Below are 20948 nucleotides of genomic sequence, written 5' to 3' on the forward strand. Positions count from 1 at the left end.
GCTTATTTCCATGCAAAGATGAGAACATGGAAGTTTCTAAAAATTAAGTGACTTATCCAAGGTTTCACCACTTAAGTGCAAGAGTTACAATTTTAGTTCAAATCCTTGTTTCAGTTGAAAGCTCAAACCCTTAGCCACTGTTACTAACTTGAATACTGAATGATCACAAGAGCAATTGGAGCAACATTAGGCAAGAAAAGAGGACAAAAGGAGAGGAAAAGAAGTTTAAGATCTAAAGGCATATGAAGTAAGAAAAAGGAGACATGAGAACTGGAAGAGAGACAAAATACAAACAGCTCCGTTGAGACACAAAATAGACATTCAATAAATGTTTGTTGAATGAAGTTATATGACATAATAAATGAAATAAATGTCATAAATAATGTGACACTCCCTAAATTTAAAAAAGAAATTGATAATCTTTCCTTAACTTAGGTGTTTCAGTTCAGTTCAGTCACTCGGTTGTGTCTGACTCCTTGTTACCCCATGGACTGCAGCATGCCAGGCTTCCCTGTCCATCACCAACTCCCATAGCTTGCTTAAACTCATGTCCATTGAGTCAGTGATGCCATCCAGCCATCTCACCCTCTGTCATCCCCTTCTCCTCCTGCCCTTTCCCAGCATCAGGGTCTTTTCAAATGAGTCAGTTCTTCGCAACAGCTGGCCGAAAAATTGGAGTTTCAGCTTCAACATCAGTCCTTCCAATGAATATTCAGGATTGATTTCCTTAAGGATGGACTGGTTGGATCTCCTTGCAGTTCAAGGGACTCTCAAGAGTCTTCTCCAACACCACAGTTCAAAAGCATCAATTCTTCGGCACTCAGCTTTCTTTATAGTCCAACTCTCACATCCATACATGACTACTGGAAAAGCCATAACTTTGACTAGATGGACCTTTGTTGGCAAAGTAATGTCTCTGCTTTTTAGAATGCTGTCAAGGTTGATCATAGCTTTTCTTCCAGAAAGCAAGCATCTTTTAATTTCATGGCTGCCATCACAATCTGCAGTGATTTTGGAGCCCAAAAAATAAAGTCTCTCACTGTTTTCATTGTTTCCCCATCTATTTGCCATGAAGTGATGGGACCAGATGCCATGACCTTAGTTTTCTGAATGTTGAGTTTTAAGCCAGCTTTTTCACTCTTCTCTTTCACTTTCATCAAGAGGCTCTTTAGTTCATCTTCATTTTCTGCCATAAGGGTGGTGTCACTTGCATATCTGAGGTTATAGATATTTCTCCCAGCAATCGTGATTCCAGCTTGTGCTTCATCCAACCCAGCATTTTGCATGATGTTCTCTGCACAGAAGTTAAATAAGCAGGATGACAAAACGCACCCTTGACATACTCCTTTCCTGATTTGGAACCAGTCTGTTGTTCCATGCCCAGTTCTAACTGTTGCTTCTTGACCTGCCTACAGATTTCTCAGGAGGCAGGTTAGGAGGTCTGGTATTCCCATCTCTTTAATTGTCCACAGTTTGTTGTGATCCACACAAAGGCTTTGGCATAGTCAATAAAGCAGAAGTAGATGTTTTTCTGGAACTCTCTTGCTTTTTTGATGATCCAACAGATGTTGGTTATTTGCTCTCTGGTTCCTCTGCCTTTTCTAAACCCAGCTTGAATATCTGGAAGTTCACAGTTCACATACAAAGGTGTTTTTCACATGGTTCAAAAGAAAAGTTATTGTATAGTCATGGGTTTTAATACATTCAAAAGACTGGGAAAATCAAAATCCCCAAAGTGTAATAATTAGATACCCGAATTAAAAATAATTTTCTCATTCATATTCTTTACTTTCAAGCTAACTTCTTGATTAAAGTTTAATGTAATTATAAGAGTTAATAACCTTAAAGAGAAAAATAATCAAGCCTCCATTATAATTTTCGGGTAGATTCTTTCTGAAGTGAAATATCACTAGAAAATAATTATCCCTAATAGAATGGGAGCTATTCTAATAAATACTTTTTTTCATTTAAAAAGTGCATAATTTTGAAGGAAATAGAAGAAACAGTGAAAAAATGAGCCCCATTTGATCTACCCTAGACTCAGCAGATACCCATATGAGCAGTAGGGTACTTTGCCATGTACTTTGAGAAACTTGTAAAAACATTCATATTTCTGTTCCTTTTTCTGAGAAACTGACACTTCTGGGGAAACCTTGTTGATTGGTGCCCTGGCAAAAGCATTTTTCCAACCTGTGCCTTGGTTTCGCTCCCACTAGCAATCCTTATACACAGAGCTTTTAAACTCTGCAGCCTTCTGAAGTCTCAAGTCCTCAGTCCCATTCTACTCATCTCATCACCTTTATATGATGATCTAAATACTAACTTCATTATTTATTTATTAATATTCCCCACACATAAGACAGTATATCTCTGATAAAGCACTTTCTATATATTATCACTTTAGATCTCACATGAGCTCTATATGAGTGTGTATATATATATATATATACACACACACACACACTATTAATATCCCCATTGTATAAATGAGAAAACAAAGATTTAGACAGGTGTTGTTACTTGACTGAGATCTCAAAGTAGTGACTGCTGAAACTGGATTTAAATTCTCAGTATAAAGCCTGTGCTTCTGATCACTGTGATAAAATCAAATCATTAAATGTGAACTCCGTCAGAAAGTCCCCATCACCTCAGTTCCTCTCAGCTCCTCATCTGTCCCTACCCTCATTCAAGGCTCACTGCTGCATCCCTGTTTAGATTCAACACCAATACTTAACCCTCAGTTAGTGAGCCCATGGTACCTCATCTAATTCTGGAATTTGCTTATCATTTTCCCCTAATTTTGGGCACATGATGAAGTCCATGAATTATAAGAACAAAGAAGAAGTAAAAGAAACCCACTGCAGTAGGTGAAGTTGAGGAGGATCCAAGGAGGAACTAAGGCAAGTCTATTGTTTGACTGAAGCTTTGAAGGATGCTGCCTCCATCTTGGCCCACATGTAAGTCTATACATGAAGGGAAGAAATGAGAGTCCTTGTTCTTCACGACTATCAAAGAAATTAGACTTAATCTCCCCACACACAAAGCTCCCCCCACACACATCTTAGAAAACGGAGGCAAGTATAATTATGTTGCTAAATTCCATGATGGCTTCATTTGTAGGATTAATATTTTTTAACCAGCCTAAAATTTTCCTCAATCAAAAACTGAAATATTACCTAATTTCAAGTCAACCTGTTTGTTGATCACTACATATTCAATATTGCTTCATATGCCATTCACTTTTTTTAAAATGTAGAAATATTTCCAGGAATTACTTCATGGTCTGCAAATTTCTATCTTCAAGAATAAATCATATAATGTACTTCCAAATGATTAATAATGATTTTCTCAATTTTATTCCAAGTATGGTAACTATCAGAAACATATAACCTTATGTTTAAGGTTAACACAGAAACACTTCATCACATTTGATTTTTCTTCAAATCTATTTACCAAATAAGTAATAACTAAATAAGGAAATGATGCATCATAACTTCCAGAGTTGACCATTTTTTGTCAGTTTTTCCATATAGTGATATTTTATGTCTCATTTCTACTTATAAAGGTTCATAAAATAAAGCTGTGTCAAGCCGATTTTATCAATGGTATATACACTGAAACAATCTATTCAGTGCTCTGTTGTCATCTAAATGGGAAGGGAATCTAAAAAGAGTGAACATATGTATATGTGCAACTGATTCACTTCGCTGCACAGCAGAAATCAACACAACATTGAAAGGAACTATACTCCAATAAAAATTAATTTAAAAAATGACAACACTAAATAATAAAGATATATGCACCCCAAAATGATACTGAATTAATCCTACTAATGGAGTTGTCACAAACAGTTACAAAGAAAGATCATTTGGGGAGGTAAAGATATTTCTCAAAACCTTCAAGTTTCTAATCAAAGCACCGTGCCTAGAAAAGAGCCAGCACTCAAGTGATTCTTTGTTCCCTTCCCTCCTCTTTCATTTCTTTATATTCCATCTGTACTTTCATTTTCCCCTTTCAGGAACTCTTCTCTCCTGGAAATGATTGGAACCACCTCCTAACTTGTCATGCCTATCTTCAATCTCTCCCTCCTGTCTGCAAATTGCTGCCATAGTTATTTTTCTAAAACACAAATCCTAGCACTTCCCTGTCCTGTCAGAAAGCTTCAGTTCGCTGCTGCCTCCTGTGTCAGATTCAAACATCAGAGTTTGGCAGGGATTTCTAACCGGCCCAAGTTCATGTTGCTAATCTCATCTTCAGACTGCTTCCATGTCAGTCTCTTGAATTCTTATACTGAGGATGCTCACTTTCTCAGAACACATATTCTCACCTGTCTTCCGTCTCCTATTAAACAGCTTTGTCTGCCATGAATATCCTTTCCCATCTTGTCCACCTAGAGAAATGTCACTTTCTATTTGTAATTTAAATCAGATGTCACCTGCTCTCTGTGTTGTATTCTTTGAGCACCCCCCCAAACCCCCTAGGCTAAGCTCCCTAATCTTAGTCTTATGCTGTGTTTGTACAAGCCCATGCCTCTATCACATCACTTATCAAATTGAATTATTGTTGGTAACATGTTTGTACCTCTCCTTTGTTAAGCTATGACATTTGAAAATTCATAGAATCACACTTTATTAATCTTTGCATTTTTAATGCCTAGCAGAGAGCCCTTTTATCAGATACTTTTTAAGATTCCCAGTAAAATGAATGTGGGTTAAAGGAATGATTCATAAAAAATAAAAATAAACTAAAAAAAACAGTAAGAACACTGACAGATATCTATATTTTTAAAATATTCCATTATCTTTAAAACAATCTGTGGTGAATATAGAGCTGGAAGAGAACTGAGGTTATTTTAGTATAATCCTTCCATCTAAAAGAGCCTTTCCAGGTGCTAGTGGTAAAGACCTGGCCTGCCAATGCAGGAGACTTTAGAGACTCAGGTTTGATCCCTGGGCTGGAAAGATCCCTTGGAAAAGGGCATGGCAACCCACTCCAGTATTCTTGCCTGGGAAATCCCATGGACAGAGGAACCTGGGGGGCTATAGGGTCACAAAAAACAGTGGGATATGAAACAACTTAGCACTCCATCTAAAAGATAAACCATCTTCTTCTATATTTCTTCTTTTTTTTCCTTTTGCTTCTTTTTACCTAACTCTAATGGATAAGACTCTCTGATATGGAGAAATCATGATCACTTGATTTTACTGTAAATTGATAATAAATGTCTTTTCCCACTGAGTTCTAACTCATCTTTATCACATCATAAATTCATATGTATGTATATATATATACAAACTGATTATTATTTTATTATTATTTCTGGCTACTTCTACCTGGTTGCATTTACTATATGTCTGTTCTGGTACTAGTTTCTTACTGAACTGATTACTATAACTTAACATTATGCTTAAATGTTAATACGTTTGGTAGGAATAGTTTTTCCTTCAAAATCATTTTAGTTACTTTTACTCATTTATATTCACAGTTAAAATTTTAAATATTATTTCAAATTCCAGAAAATGCTCCTTTGTTTTTGGTTGGAACTATTCTAAGCCTGAATACAGATTTACTCACAAAATAATAACATTTTTCCTATAGTTTGTTTTTCTGTTTACAAACAAGGGATGTGGATGTCCCTCAAAAAAGTTGTCTTCACATAGATCTTTCTTATTTTGGGGTTCCATTTATTCCAAGATATTGTCTATGTATTTTTTGCAAAGAAAACAGAGTCTCATTTCCCATATGAGTTAACGGCTTCTTACTAGTATGTAGGAAAGTTTTTAATGGTTTAATATTAATTTTATATTTGATCACCTTAAAGTATTCTAATATATTTCTCCATTTACTGTCTTGATATCAAATCATTTGAAGTAATCATAATACTACTTTCTTTTTCCTTTTTAGTAGTAATCTCTGTTATTTTTGTTCCTTGTTTTATCTCAATGGCTAAAAGTGATAGACTATTAATAACAGTGCTAACAGGACTAATTTATCTCTGCAACAAAAATAACTATAAATAAATATATCACTATTTATATGTCAAGAAAGATGTGCTTATACTGTTAAATGTTTATTCCATTTCTAGTTTGTTTTTGTACTTATAACAGAAATTTATATTTTAAGCAAATGGCTTTTTATAGATCTTATGAGATATTGTTCATTGTCTTATTTGACCTATTAGTGTGCTTGCAATACATTTCCTAATATTAAGCAGTATTTATTTCTTTTAGATAGCTTAAAGGTATTATACACAAGGAAATATGCTTTAAATCCAGTCTATAATGTTCAGAGACTCTCAGAATTGCACATTTGTAAAACTTTCAGGAAGTCCATAAAATAATAAAGTTTCTAAAGAAAAGAAAGTTCTGATAAACTCCATCTCTATACCAGTCTCTGTAATCAGGCAAATGTTTACATATGCTTCTTAGAATAATGAGCATTGACATGGTTAGACCACTACACTACCTCACTGTGAGTTTAAGGAAGGTACTTCATGCAGAGAATTCAATCACAACATGAAGGCTTGCATTCATTAAATAATTCCAAAACTGATTCCTCTCTCAGATTCCCACCGATTCTATGTGATTCTTAATTGTGTCTCCTCCACCTTAACAAAAACTCACCCACCTAGAGAAGCAAAGAGATTCAGAGACCACGGCATCACCCCTTCCTCAGGTTTTCATCTCTCTGCTCACTTTATTTAAACTTTCCCCCTAAGTCACTGATAGAAACTTCTTAAATGTCCCTTTCACCCACTGGGACTGTCTCACAACAACTAAGTTTGTACTACCTGCTCCTTGCCATTAATAATTTGGAACAGGTCTGACATCAAACTTAAGTTTAGCTAATGAGAGTCAAGTTTCCAAGAAGTTAGAATTGAGACTTAAAACATATATATGTTCCTCTTAGCACATGTTCCAAACAGCAACCAAATTCTAAAAGTTGTGCTACCTACCCCAAGAACCTAGGAGGAGAGAAAACCCAGATAGGAAGAGCAAAACAAAGCAGGCAGAAAGATGTTTGGATTTCTGAAAGGTTTTGGTCCTTATAAACAGTTCTCTTCTTAGGCCCTTCTATACTCTGCCAGGGGGTTTCTTGACACACGCTCATAAATCCATCCTTTTAGCTTAAGCAAGCTTAAGTTGGTTTCTGTTACCTACAGTCAAACAGCCCTGATTAGTATGCCGACTCTGTCCTGCTCAGCTATGGAGAGGTAAGGAGACATTTCTGGAATTCTATCCAATACTTCTTCTTTATGATGAATAAGGTTCTCATGGCAACAGAAAAATCTTTGATTCTATACAAGATGTACAGTATTAATATTTTACTGCCTATAGACCAGACCAGAGGAAGAAATTGACATTGTTGCTTAAGTACCTGAAAAATCTGAACTCTTCTTTATTTTATGTCTTTCTTCTGATAAATTTTTACATTTAAAAAATTTATAGAAATAGCATTTTGTTCAACTAGTAACAATAAAAGTAATCCTAAGAGGCAAGTCTTTGTTTCCCTCCAGCTTCCCAAGTAAAATTTTGTTAAATAACACTGCTTATTAGGCTGTCAAAGTCTTATATGATACTTTTCTTTTAGAAATAATGTCTAAGAGAATTCATTCTCTCCTAAAAAAAAAGATAAACTTGCTTCTATCATGTAATGAAGCTTATGCATTCCATCAAATGTCCCTTTACATTTTGACTGCTTAGGAAGCTCAGTGCTTAACCTAGTCCTTCCTTCTTACTACTGTACCAGATACAGTTCTTGACTAAATTTGTTTCTCCTCCTTTCAATTGTCTTGTTGATGTACTTCTACTTGAACAGCCCTATGTGTCTTTTTATCAGAAACTGGCAAGGTATTAATAATGAATGAATGCTAACAGTAAGCCAATAATGAAATAAAAAATTGATAAACATCCTGAAAATTACTGAAAATCAAATTAGATATCCCATGACAATCTACGTATACTCAGGTCTCTAGCCCTATTATTATTACAGTACTATTATTACCAGCTATTGGAACACAGCCAAATTTTAAGCCATTAGCAAAATCAATCTCCAAGGAGCTCAAATCAAAGAGATTCTCTTTTGAGTTCATAGACTGAAATTCTTGTATTTTACATGATCCTCATCTGGAGTTCGTTTACTCTTGTATCAGACACAGTTCCATTATGCTTCAGTGGGTTCCTATTGCTTTCAAGATGAAGAACAAATTGTAGGAATGACCTATAAGACCTCATGATCTCTCTGGTTCTGTCTACTGCTTTGCCCTTATCTCTCCCTTTCATCTCGATTCCAGCTGTCTTTAACTCCCTAGAATAGGGACATTTTCCCCTATTACAAACTTTAAGTCCAACAGACCTTCTCTTTCAATACTCATTGCAGATTACATAATTATACCTTCATGTGCTTTTTTGACTGATATCTAAATTCCCCAAGAAATTTAGGTCTGTTTGAACTGTTTCTACCTGTAATGTATCTTTAGCACCTATCATAATGTTTAACACATTCTATGGACTCAATAAATACATTGATGACATTTTATATGTGTTTTTGTGTTCATAGTAGATTGAAAGAAGCAAATTATAGAAGGGATCAGTCCCCAAAACAATCACAGCAACAGTACTCTGAAAATGCAAAGAGGAAAAAAAACTGTAAAAAGTAGACAGAACTCAGAAATCATTGGTGTCTAGAGGCAAATTGTGTTAATAATCATTAGACATTATGACTTTTTTAGTAGTCTTTAATGGCATCATTATATTACAGTATGGTATGATAATTAAAGTCATCAAGGAAGGGTTAGGTTTTTATCTATGGTTAAGAGAGAAATTGGTAATTCACCTTTGAAGTGCTTTAATCCAATGTTTCTTTAAAAGATCTCCCTCTCTTCTGGAGATGAGCTTCAGTTAATGAAAAAATATATTCATTTGCATTCCTCTTTCCACTGTTTAACAATTTAGATAAACAAAGTGTTCCCCAACCTCACATTAGGGTAAATAACCTTGCATTGTAACACTCCTCTTGCGCTCCATTTAATCACTGTAAGAAAATTATTTTCAAATTCCCCTTACTATTTATATTCTTAACAAAAGGAATGGCGTTATATAATGTTTCACCAAATTCTGTTGAAAAAAGAGGGTCCTTTGGGTTGAATGTAAACCAAATTGTGTCTCCCATTGCCTGAACAGAGTAAAAGAAGAAGTTTCCACTTGAATTCTAAATTGAAGATGACCTTGTGCTTTTTTGAGAAAGGCTGGCAGCTGAGGTCACTGGAGTGTATTATGATGGACAGTGCAGCACTGTGCGTGGCTCGGAGGCATGTCCTTTGTGTGGATTACAGCCAAACAGAAAGAATTAGAGAACTCAGAGCATTCTATCATTTCATTTGAAAATAATGGTCAAAGTCATGAGCAGCAACCATCACAACTTTCATGAAAGAACAGCAGAATTCAATAGTTTCATCACTTGAGGCAGGCAGTTTGGCTATTCTCAGCCAAGTGCTATGAATCCACCATATTCTGTACTAATTTCTTGTGTCACTCAGAGAAGCAGCATTTCTGCTGCCGCAGAAGGCAAATCTCATCTCCACTTCATTGTATGTAGTTCTACCTTACACGATACAGCTCATTGCTTCAAATTGACCCAGTCGTTGAAAGAAATACAAAGAAAAAGAAGCCTTGGAAGCTTAACACAGAGCTTTTAGAATGTAAATATACAGCAGCTCCGAATCACCCCCTCTTCCTCAAGTCATCTTACTGTTTAAAATGCTGAAAATTGGTTTCAAAACAAAATGTGAACAATGCCTTCTCTAATAATGGCATGAACAAAACATTTTCAAAGAAATCTAATCTGTTGTCAGTGGTTCCAAATGAGCCTCCTAAGTTGTTTCTGAAAGAGTGATATTTTGATTGATAGCGGCTTATTTTTAACTTCTGCTTCTTTCAGGAACAGATAAATGGTAGCACACACAAAAAAATGTGTTTGAGATTTAAAAGCAGGTGGAAAAACTCACACTTCTGATTAAAAGGGGGAACTGCTTCTTATCCTATGCTTCCCACTCTGCTGGAGTATATTCTATATATAGGAAGAATAGACACCCCTTGTCACTTCTCAAGTGTTTAGATACCAAAAAAAGTTGAGACTTACCATTAAAATTTACAGCCCGAATATAACCGAGTAGTTCTTTCCCATCAATGGTACTCATTCGTGGGCAAATGCCAATGTATCCAGGGCAGACATCTTTGTGCATATTGTGCAGGGCATAAGCCATGGAATACACAGCATCAATTACAAATTGGACCTTTCCCTCCTGTTCATAAGATGAATCCCGTGCAATTCGCTCCAGCCCTGTAAAAGAAAACGGAAAGCCATCAACTGGGGTTGCTGCTGCTGCTGCTAAGTCGCTTCAGTCATGTCCGACCCTGTGCGACCCCAGAGACGGCAGTCCACCAGGCTCCCCCGTCCCTGGGATTCTCCAGGCAAGAACACTGGAGTAGGTTGCCATTTCCTTCTCCAATTCGTGAAAGTGAAAAGTGAAAGTGAAGTCGCTCAGTCGTGTCCGATTCTTAGCGATCCCGTGGACTGCAGCCCACCAGGCTCCTCTGTCCATGGGAGTTTCCAGGCAAGAGTACTGGAGCGGGGTGCCATTGCCTTCTCCATCAACTGGGGTTAGATTTCACTAAAAGAATGCATGAGGGCTAAGATTTTCATCATTTGAGGCACACCTAATGAGACAAAACTATTTGATTTTACTCTTGATTATTTTAGTCCTATTCTTACTGAGTCAGGTTTTTAAACTGGGTATTGAATTTTCATTGGGAAAGAACAGAAACTATTCCATTAGCAACAAAAAGATATAAAGTAAATAAAAGACATATAGTTTCATTATCTTCATTTCCACCTTATTGAGTTCTATTATACTGTACATGCTAGTAATTACCTAGCATTTTGGTAGTGATTCGATCTTTTAAGTAAAATGTGTATAGACTGTTGTTCTTTTCATTCACCTCAGCTCCCAGAGCATCATCTAATAAGCAGCCCAAAGTAAGATCTCCCCATAACCTCAGGTCTGTCCTTGTTTAGAATGTGCTGCTTGGGAGCTGTTTTTGTAAATATTAAATGACAATATTTCCTTAAGTGCACTGCTTATCTCTAGGGCTTCCCTGGTGGCTCAGATGGTGAAGAATCCTCCTACAATGCAGGAGACCCAGCTTTGATCCCTGGGTCAAGAAGATCCCCCAGAGAAGAAAATGGCAACTCACTCCTGTATTCTTGCCTGGAGAATTGCATGGGTAGTGAAGCCTGACTGGGTACAGTTCATGAGATCACAGAGTTGGACACAACTCAGCAACCAATACTATATCTTTAGAAGAATCATTCAATTTGTTTTCTTCTTAATTTCTTCTCCAATAAAAACTCAATTTTATGTTTTTATTGTTTATTTTTTCCAGCTTATTTTTATGTAATTGACATATAACACCGTGTAAGTTTAAGAAACATAATGTGATGATTTAACATACATGCATACTGTGACATGATTACCACCATAAGGTTAGTTACCATATGCATCACTCACAGAGTTCCCTTTTTACTCCTTGTGTGAGAACTTTTAAGATCTATAAGAACTTTCAAGTATACAATATTGTGTCATTAACTATAGTCATCTTGCCATACATTATATAAACGATGCAGAGTTCTTAAAATGAATGTCATTCAGAATAATTGTTTTAGGTATATTGAGGGTTGAGAATTGGCCTTGGAAATTATACCTTTAACTTCATGTTTATCATTTAACATGTGATAGAAACACAGAATTAAAAATGGAAGATAAATTTGATGTTAAAGTTAGATGAAATATAATTAGTTATAATCCAACCTTTTCATTCTAAAGATGAGGAAACCAAGATTATGGAGGTGAAATTCACTTAGACACACAGGGCAGATATGGGAACCATTCCCACTTCTCCAAATTGACACCAATATTCTCTCAGTCACCAGAAAAATGGGGTAGATGGCAAGCATATTGAACACACAGGGAAAAAACAAACAAACAGGTCTTTATATCTCTGTGCGGTGTCTTGTCTCCTAGATCCTAGAATAATCTTTACTGCTTATGTCCAGAATGTCATCAAGTGAGTTAAGGACATTGAGGGCTTATTAAGGAAAGCAAAAAGGATCTCCTCTCACTTTCACATTCCCCTAAACTTTATACATCTGATAACACTAGGAGAGACCAAAAGCAAGCACTTTAAATTTTCCCATAAATGTCAGTTATTCAACTTTAATAAACAGTCTTTAAGTTCAACAAATATTATCTTTCTTCACACTAATGCATGTTTCCACTAACTTTAGAGAGGTTAATTTAAATGGTTATTTTATATTTGGGTCCTATACTCTGAAAAAAACAGTGACTTTTTTCTAGACAAATGTAGTAGTTAGTTTATTCATTTTCATTTATCTAATCATTGAACATTTTTTCCTCTGGTCTCAATCACTTATTATGCATGAGTGCTCAGTCATGTCTGACTCTTTTCAACTTCATGGACTGCCAGGATTCTCTGTCCATGGGATTTCCCAGGCAAGAATACTAGAGTGGGTTGCCATTTCTTTCTCCATGGGATCTTTCTGACCCTGGGATTGAACCCAAGTCTTCTGCATTGGCAGGCAGATTCTTTACCACTGAGTCACCAAGGAAACCTCAATCACTTATTATACTCAGGTCTCAGTGATTGAGGCTCCTAGGTAGTATTCAATGCTTATGTTCAGAATGTCATCAAGTGACCTGTGAAAACAATCCTTGCAGCTTCTACCTAAAATTTCTTTCCCATGATTTTAACCACAAAATAGAAAACTCACAAATAAATATTGAAGAATGGTCACAGTGACCAAAAAGATTCAGTTATTTCTTTAAAGATCTTATCTGGTGGCAAATCACTCTGGTTGTCCAGGACTGAGGAGCTTCTCAGGTCATAGGATCAAAACCTGGACAGTCCTGGGCAGACCAGCATGGTTGCTTATAAAAAAGAGGCATATGACAAGGGAAATACAGTGATAAAAAACCTGAAATAACTACATTGAGGGTAGGTCCCTATCTATATATGGAGAGATCTTGTGTCATTTATTTTGCATCACTGAACTGGATAACTGAAAATGAAGACTAGGCATCCCAGAGCAGTTGTTCCCATCTTAGTTATCTTTTCTAAGTACAGATTAAATAGCACCATTCAAACTTAATGAATCAGAATCTCCCAACTTGAGGACATGATTAATCTGTAATTTCAAAACATAGATATCTGTTTTCACTAGTCAAATTACTTCTTTCCTTAACTAGTTATAAACTCCAATTAGTTTGAGGGAAGATTAAATATATCCAACTTCACTTTTTTTCTTTTCAAGTCCATAAGGCTGTCCAGTGACTATTGCCACACACATCAATGGATACTATAAGATGTTTTTCACAAATCAATGTATGTGCACGATGACAAACTAAAAAGCTGACCACTATTACCATTTCTAAACTTTAAAAGAAATCATCTGATTTGTTTTCATGCTGTTTAGACCCAAACTCGAACAAACTTTTTGGCCAACCCAATATTTTTCTATTCCTTAAAATTTCAAGTTCATAATGATGGTATAGATTTTACAGGAGCTAGAGTTTGCCCCTCACTTCCTATATATGCTTCTCTTATCACCAAAAAGAAGAATTTAGCAAGCTGACAGTGACTCATCAACTTAATTGGCTGTAAAATTTCAGTATGCTATAGTTTCTAAAGTTGGTGTTAATGTATTGCTATAAAGTGCTAAATATTGTCAAAGGCTGTGTGTCAGTCATCCATTTAAAACACTGGTTGTAAAGTTGTGATGAGTTTTAGTGTTTTGCTTAAAATTAACAACATATAGCTAAGTGTTTGTGTGGTGGGAGATGAAGTCAGCCTCATAAATTTTATAGCAAGATTGTTTTATGTTTTCATTAATGAAATCCAAAACTCTAACAGTATCTCATGTCCCTGGTACACAGAGTAAATGCTTATTTGTCTGGGCATTACTGCGTGGACCTCAGTTAAGGTCTTTGCAACCCAAGGTGCATCTTTTGGTTTTAGTCCTTCTTAGTGAAAAGGTAAATCTGCTCTAGTTTATAAAGTGCTGTATACATTACAGTGTGACTTCCTAAGATGAACCTGATATGAATTTTAAATTCTTTGATACATGGCTGTTAAGCTTTGTTTTCCAAGAATATCTAGTTTCTCAGGAGATAGTTTAGTTTCATAAACTGAGACCCTAGGGGCTATTTTCCTTTTCCTAAAATTATTATAAAACTCATAATGTTACTGCAGTGATGATCTTATAAACAGCTGGTCAATTCAATGGAAAAAATGTAAATCATATTAGACCTTTTATTCCCAGGAAAGCGAACATCCAACCGGTTGAATTTTTCACTACAGTCTTAGCATTTTGAATTCCATAAGAACTCTATTTGCCCCACTCCTTGACACACACGAGACAGGACTGTCATACTCTGATCCACTTTCCTGACAATGCACATGTATGTAGTAACTGCATAGTCATTCTTAAACCCGGCAGAATCATGCCAAGAACTGCACCACACACTGAAAAGTAATCATTAGCATATCAGCAAACTTAAGTCATTTTATACTGAATTTAAATCGATTGTGTTTCAAGGACACAATAGGGGAAGAATGGGAAAGAAACATTAGCAAGTTCAATTAAACAGAAATAACTCCTAGGCACTAAGATATGCAAAGGAATTGTGTATACCTCCCACACTGCAGAGGGATAAAACCATGGGCCCAGTGGTAAGGTGGAAAGACAAACTGACTGATGGAGATAGCCAGAAGAACAGGACAAACCAGTTGGGCAGACCTGGACTGGGGTACAAGTTGCACAATTCAAAAGACCTGGGACAATTTTCTGAACCTTACTGAACTGGCAAAGTTGCTCACAGGGACCTCTGTGATGGGGTCTCCTCTCCAGCCTCATCTGTAGGTACCACCCCACCTTTCTCTGCTCCACTTTCTGGTCCTTGAGTATAATCTGAGATATTCAAACCACGGGACTTCACTTAGATGTTCACCCTGTAACTTTCTTCGCTGCATCCCAGGGGTCTACATCTCAGTCTCCAAGGTTTAGGTCAGATTTCAACTCAAATTAGGCTGCAGTAGTGATATTTAATATTTTTTTTTCAATTTAACAGCTCAGATCAGGTCAAGAAGCATCTTAAATATTTAGTTTAAATACTAAATATTGTTTGGTTGAAAACAAAGAACCAAGACTGGTATTTAAAATTACTTTGGGAATGATATGTAAAGTACTGGGTTGGTCAAAAAGTCTGTTCGGGTTATGGAAAACCTGAATGAACTTTTTGGCCAACCCAAGAAATTGAAACAAATATAAGTTGAAGGTAGAGATACAAGACGGGAGGCAGGGCAGAAATAGGTTGAAAGAGTGGATAAGGATAACAATGAGAGAAAATATATTTTAGATGTTAAATTAACAGTATTTAGAAACCTGATGAAATATGGAGGCAATCAACAACTCAGGAGTTTTCAGGATAGACAGTAGATAATGGCACCATTAACAGAATTTGGAAAATCAGGTTGTTAGGGGAAGCACACCAACTGAAACCGCCCACCCTGGCCAGGCACCATAGTAACCATTTGCATGAGTTGTTCCACGACAGGAGGTCCTGGTAAGGAACAGGGAAGGAACAAGCCACCACTAACCAGAAGGGTTTGGCAAAGGTCAAAAGGAGACTCCACATGTCCGACCACCTTCCAGAATCCTTCTCTCTGGCATCCATTTGGCTGAACAAGGCGTGCACCACCAGGAAGGACTCTGAGTCAGAATGATTGGCTAAAGACCACCCATCACCAGAAACTAATCCCATCACCATAAAACCTGTGACTGCAAGCCACGTGGCAGAGCTGTTCTCCTGGGTTCCCTTCACTACTGCCCTCCACCCGGGTGCCCTTTCCCAGTAAAATCTCTTGTTTTGTCAGCATGTGTGTCTCCTCAGACAACTCATTTCCAAGTGTTAGACAACAGCCAAGTTTCTCACCCTGGAAGGGGTTCCCCTTCCTGCAACAACGTGAATAAGAAGGCTCCATTTATTGCAGTTAAAAAGACTGATTTTTAAATTCTATAGTATTTTATATCCTCTAGCATAAGATTCTATAACATTTATATTCTCTAACATAGAATTTATATAAGATAAACTTTATATAAATTTATCAAATTATTGAAAGAATACAGGCCCAAATGTCTAGAATAATCCTATAACAGTGAGACAGTTGATTATAACACTGAAATAATTTATACCACCTTGGGGTAAAATGGACTTACCTGGTGGCTCAGATGACAGAGAATCTGCCTGCAATGCAGGACACCTGGGATCTATCCCTGGGTTGGGAAGATCCCCTGGAGAAGAGAATGACTACCCACTCCAGTATTCTTGCCTGGAGAATTCCATGGACAGAGGAGCCTGGTGGGCTACAGTTCATGGGGTCACAAAGAGTCAGACTTGACTGAGCGACTAACACGTTCACTTTGGAGTAAAATACCTTATGCAGTGCTGCCTCTAGATCAATGGTTTGCAAATTCAAAGACTTATGCTCAAGTCATGATCCCTCTGACATTTATTTATTTCTCAGTAGAAATTAGAGGACTGAACAAGATGATCAATATGGGTCCCTTCAGTTCTAAAATTCTAGAATCTAAGGCAACTTCTTTTATTTCTGTTTCCTCTTTACACTTTCCAAGATCACTTGAAGACTGTATTAGGGTGTGACGGAACAGACACTACTAACTCAATTCTCCAAAACAGTTAGGAATACCCAGTAACCAAGACCTAGATATTCTGCATTAACAGAAAAAAAGTACCAAATGTCAGCCTGGATTTTTCTTCTTGAATTCTCAGACTGATTAACTGCATCACTACATTTTCATTATTCTTAGACTTGAGCTATATATTGAATTTGGTTCCTCACAAAGGGGAAACATTTTCATTTATCTTTTTAGTTTGATCCAAAGGTTAAAAGAATCAATTATGGAAAATCAATTATGAAGATGTGAAAGGGAAGAGTGAGGATACCAACAATTAAAACGGGCAGGACTCTTCACAGATAGCCTCTCTTTGATCATAAATTATCATTATTCCTTTTTTCTTCTTCCTTTTTTAAAATGGATAAAAGAACTAAGACTCAGAATGTTGAATAATTTATCCAAGATCATACAAGTTATGGCAGGAAGTGGTCAGGTCAGGTCTGACACCAAACCTCTCCCATTTACTGCTTAACTTCTTCTTCCTCTGTGAAGTTTTCTTTGATTCTCTCAGTTCAGGCTTAATTTTTACTTCTCTGAATTCCCGTTTAATGTTCAGCCATTATGACTGGCTTATCTCCTAGTAAAGTATAGAGATTGTGTGTTTATGTGTGCCACTTGTGTGTGTGTGTGAATCTTTAAAGAGATTAGCGGAGCATGGATTAAAGAATATTATAAAATAATATACACTTTTACAGAAATCCTAATAAACACTAATATCAACAAATGGCAGTATCTATATTGAAATGCTAAGTGGGGGAAATTCATTTCAATAACATCTTAAGCATTTTTCTAAACTACAAAAAAAATTTTGTTTGTGAATTTCAACCGTATACCAGAGATGAAATTAGCATAAATTCATAAGCAAGGTGACTGGATATTTGTAGTAAAAACCAAAGTTAATAAGACCTATAACTTTATGTTTATAAAATATAAATGAGCATTTTAGCTTTGGAGGGTAAGAATGTACCTTTGTGCATGTATTTATACGTCTAGAGGATTTCTCTAGGAAAACACCACCAAGGTCAGGAGAGAATTGCACACCTAAGGTCCTGCTTCATAGATTCTATAGTAGGCTTTGTCAAAGACCTTTATAAACAGATGCGTTAGACTAGCCAACTAACTTGAGCCTTGGCTTTATCTATTTACACAGGGCATGCAAAAATGAGAAGGTAAGGGTCCTCTACAGAGAATCACATGCTCTCCATCTTCTTCTGTAATTTAAATATAGTCCCAAGAATTGAAAGCCCTTAGCTGCCTGAGGACACATCAGGAGACACTTGTAAATCAACAGTGAAGAGTGCTACACAGCCCACAATAACTCTCCTTTGTGCCTGGCAGGAAATGGAAAATGCTTCAGGCAGGTGCCAGCTGTCCCCTTCAGGTGTTAAATTTTCCATGCAATGCCCTAGGGTTTTCTTAAAACACTGAAAAACCTAAGGTAAGTGGCAAATAAGATTGAGTGTATCTTCAGGCAAAACCACCAGTTTAAAAGAAAGGTGTTCAGAAGAGAATGTCATTTCATAGATATATCTAGGTCCCTAAACAAAGAATAGGCATTTGATAAAATTCAAACAGTTACATTTTTCTACATAATTATCTTAGATCATATACATTAGAGACAAATTTTGATTCAAAACAGTATGTAAAGATGCTGATAAATAGTAGACTTTATCATTGAGTTTTTCTCTTTAAAGTGTATTAAAGCTCCCCTATTGAAGAATTCAAATTGTCCCTTCATATTTTCCCCTTCAGGGGACAGGATTTCAAGGGTTTTCAATTTCAAATGCCCCACCTTCCACTCAAAATTATATTATACTTCTCATTGCAGACCCTATGACACACTTTAAGATTTGTCTTAAACATTTTTTTCTAACTATAAAAGTAAATCACAGTCTTTGTAGAAAAGTGAGGGGAAAAGTATAAAGAAGAAAATAGAGAAAATTTTTTGATCCACCATATTAACCAATGTTTGCACACTGGTCTATTGCCTCACATCATTTTTCTTCCCCTCTTTATTTCTAAAAATTAAGATAATTCTGGTATACTTTTAAAATATGCACTATTCACTTCACCTTTAATGAGGATTTCCCCTTATTTTAGGAAAGCATGGTTTTCATACCACTTGAAATATAGTTCACTTAATGGATTCAGGTGTCCGAATTTAATTCCTGATATCCAAAGTGATATTTGGTGTAAGGTAAGGATCTGATTTTATGTTTTCTAAACTGCAAACCTATTCTCCTATTGAATAAATATTCTTTTTTCCCATTAATTTATATAAAGGCACTTTTAACACATATCAGACTCTTACATATTCTTGGATATGTACATATGGAAATTCTGGTCTAGGGTGCTTGTATCTTAACGTGCCAATACTCCTTTATTCTTCTCTTTTGCTTTTTACAAATGTTGTAATTCTATAGATTGTACCATCTGTTCATGCAAATTCTATCAGTAGTTTTATTTTTTTAATTCTTGATAATTTTTACAAATAAACTTTAGAATTATTTAAACGTTTCAGTAATTGAATCTTTTCTTAGAATTGCATCAGTTTTTTAAGTTAGTTGCAGAAGACTTGCTGTAGAGCTGCAATATTCAAGCATTCCCATTTGTGAACCGAGGATTTCTACTTATTCAAGTCTTTTGGAATCCTCAGACAGATATGCTACTTGCTCATTTCCTTTCAAGTAATTCCTCAATATTTTGTGTTTTTGAACTTTATCAAGTAGAATTTTTCATTTTATTTTTGACTGATTCTTCATGGTATAATTCCTAAATTCCAATTTACTTTTAATGCTCAACATTTTCTTCTCTCCTTATTTAAACTCTATGCATCCAACAAGTCCCAGATTAAGTCCTCTCTCTTCTACAAAACAAGCAAAAAAAGTATGGGCTCTGAGATCAGAAGATGAGACTTTGCCTCTGAGTTATTCTTTATTCAGAAAATAGGAATGTACACCTATTATGCATGGCTGTTGTAAGCACTGAGATAACGTAGAGGATCTGACATGTTACATAGTGAATAAACGGACACCACTATTTGTTATGTGGGACTATAACATAGTTCATCTTCCATAATGTGCAACCCTTTTCCAATTACCCAGACAAAAGAAATCACAATATAAACCCAGAATATAGTTTCATATATTCATTCAATAAGTATAATGAAGGCAATTTAGTTCAGTGATTCGGAACAACCACCCTGCACCCAGTCTGTCTGGGTTCAAGTCTCAGCATCGCCAATTGTTGTCTATGGGACTTTAAGTTCCTGAATACCTCATGCCTCAGTGTTCTTATCTGTAAAATGGGATAGTAACAGTATCTCACCCCATAGGGATTGTCATAATTAAATGAGTTAACATATATAAGGCAGTGTGTTGAAAATAGGAAGTACTATGTAAGGGGATGTTTTTATCATCTCTATTGTCTATCATCATTTGTCCTTGTATGATATACTAAGCACTGAGCTGGATACAATGGTAAATCAAAACTCACCTAGTCCTGATGTCATAGAAAGATATTAGGATTAAGATCTAAATGATTGGGTGAGAAAGGGAAGTAAGAGGAGCACAAAAGGCAGGGTGACAGTAATCATGAAGAAATCTTGAACTTGTAATGAATAAACTAGGAATTCTCATGCTAAAACAACCCTAAAAATCAGCCACTGTACTGTTTTTAAACTTCATGCCATGGCCTATTAGTGGTTCTTAAAATCAACGTAGTGAGTCACAAACAGCATACCTTTAAAGAAAAGAGTAATCAAGCACATCACGTATAGTAACAGGAAGTAATAGTTGAAGCTTTTATTTCAGTTGCAAGACATGTGTGTACTAGGTTGCCATGTACAACAAATTATTAATCTTCAATGAAGTAAAAAAGAAAAAATGGAAACTCACTGACCTAGTCCAATCTTCCTATTTTACAAACAATGAAACTAAGGTAGAGGAACACTGAGTGATGTCTTTAGATCTGATAGCTGATTAAGAGATAGAACCATGATAGAACCTTAACTACTTCATGCCATGGCTCTTCCCTTCATATCACTTTGCCTCTTTTCAGCTGCATTTTTGCTCCCTTCCTACTTGAGTTCCACCAAGAATAAGTAAAACTTGAGG

General features: G+C 36.0%; 1 protein-coding gene across 4 annotated transcripts in view; it reads right to left on the reverse strand.

Moving 5' to 3' along the window:
- Positions 1-20948, reverse strand: part of GRM8 (glutamate metabotropic receptor 8) — an 850596-nt gene that overhangs the window by 310697 nt on the left and 518951 nt on the right. For all 4 annotated transcript variants that reach the window (XM_043463632.1, XM_043463633.1, XM_043463634.1 and 1 more), the window contains exon 7: positions 10141-10341. In XM_043463632.1, coding sequence (XP_043319567.1) covers positions 10141-10341 — 201 coding nt within the window. The remainder of the gene's footprint in view (positions 1-10140; positions 10342-20948) is intronic.

This window comes from Cervus canadensis, chromosome 3 (genome assembly GCF_019320065.1).
Source record: "Cervus canadensis isolate Bull #8, Minnesota chromosome 3, ASM1932006v1, whole genome shotgun sequence".
Lineage (NCBI taxonomy): Eukaryota > Metazoa > Chordata > Mammalia > Artiodactyla > Cervidae > Cervus > Cervus canadensis.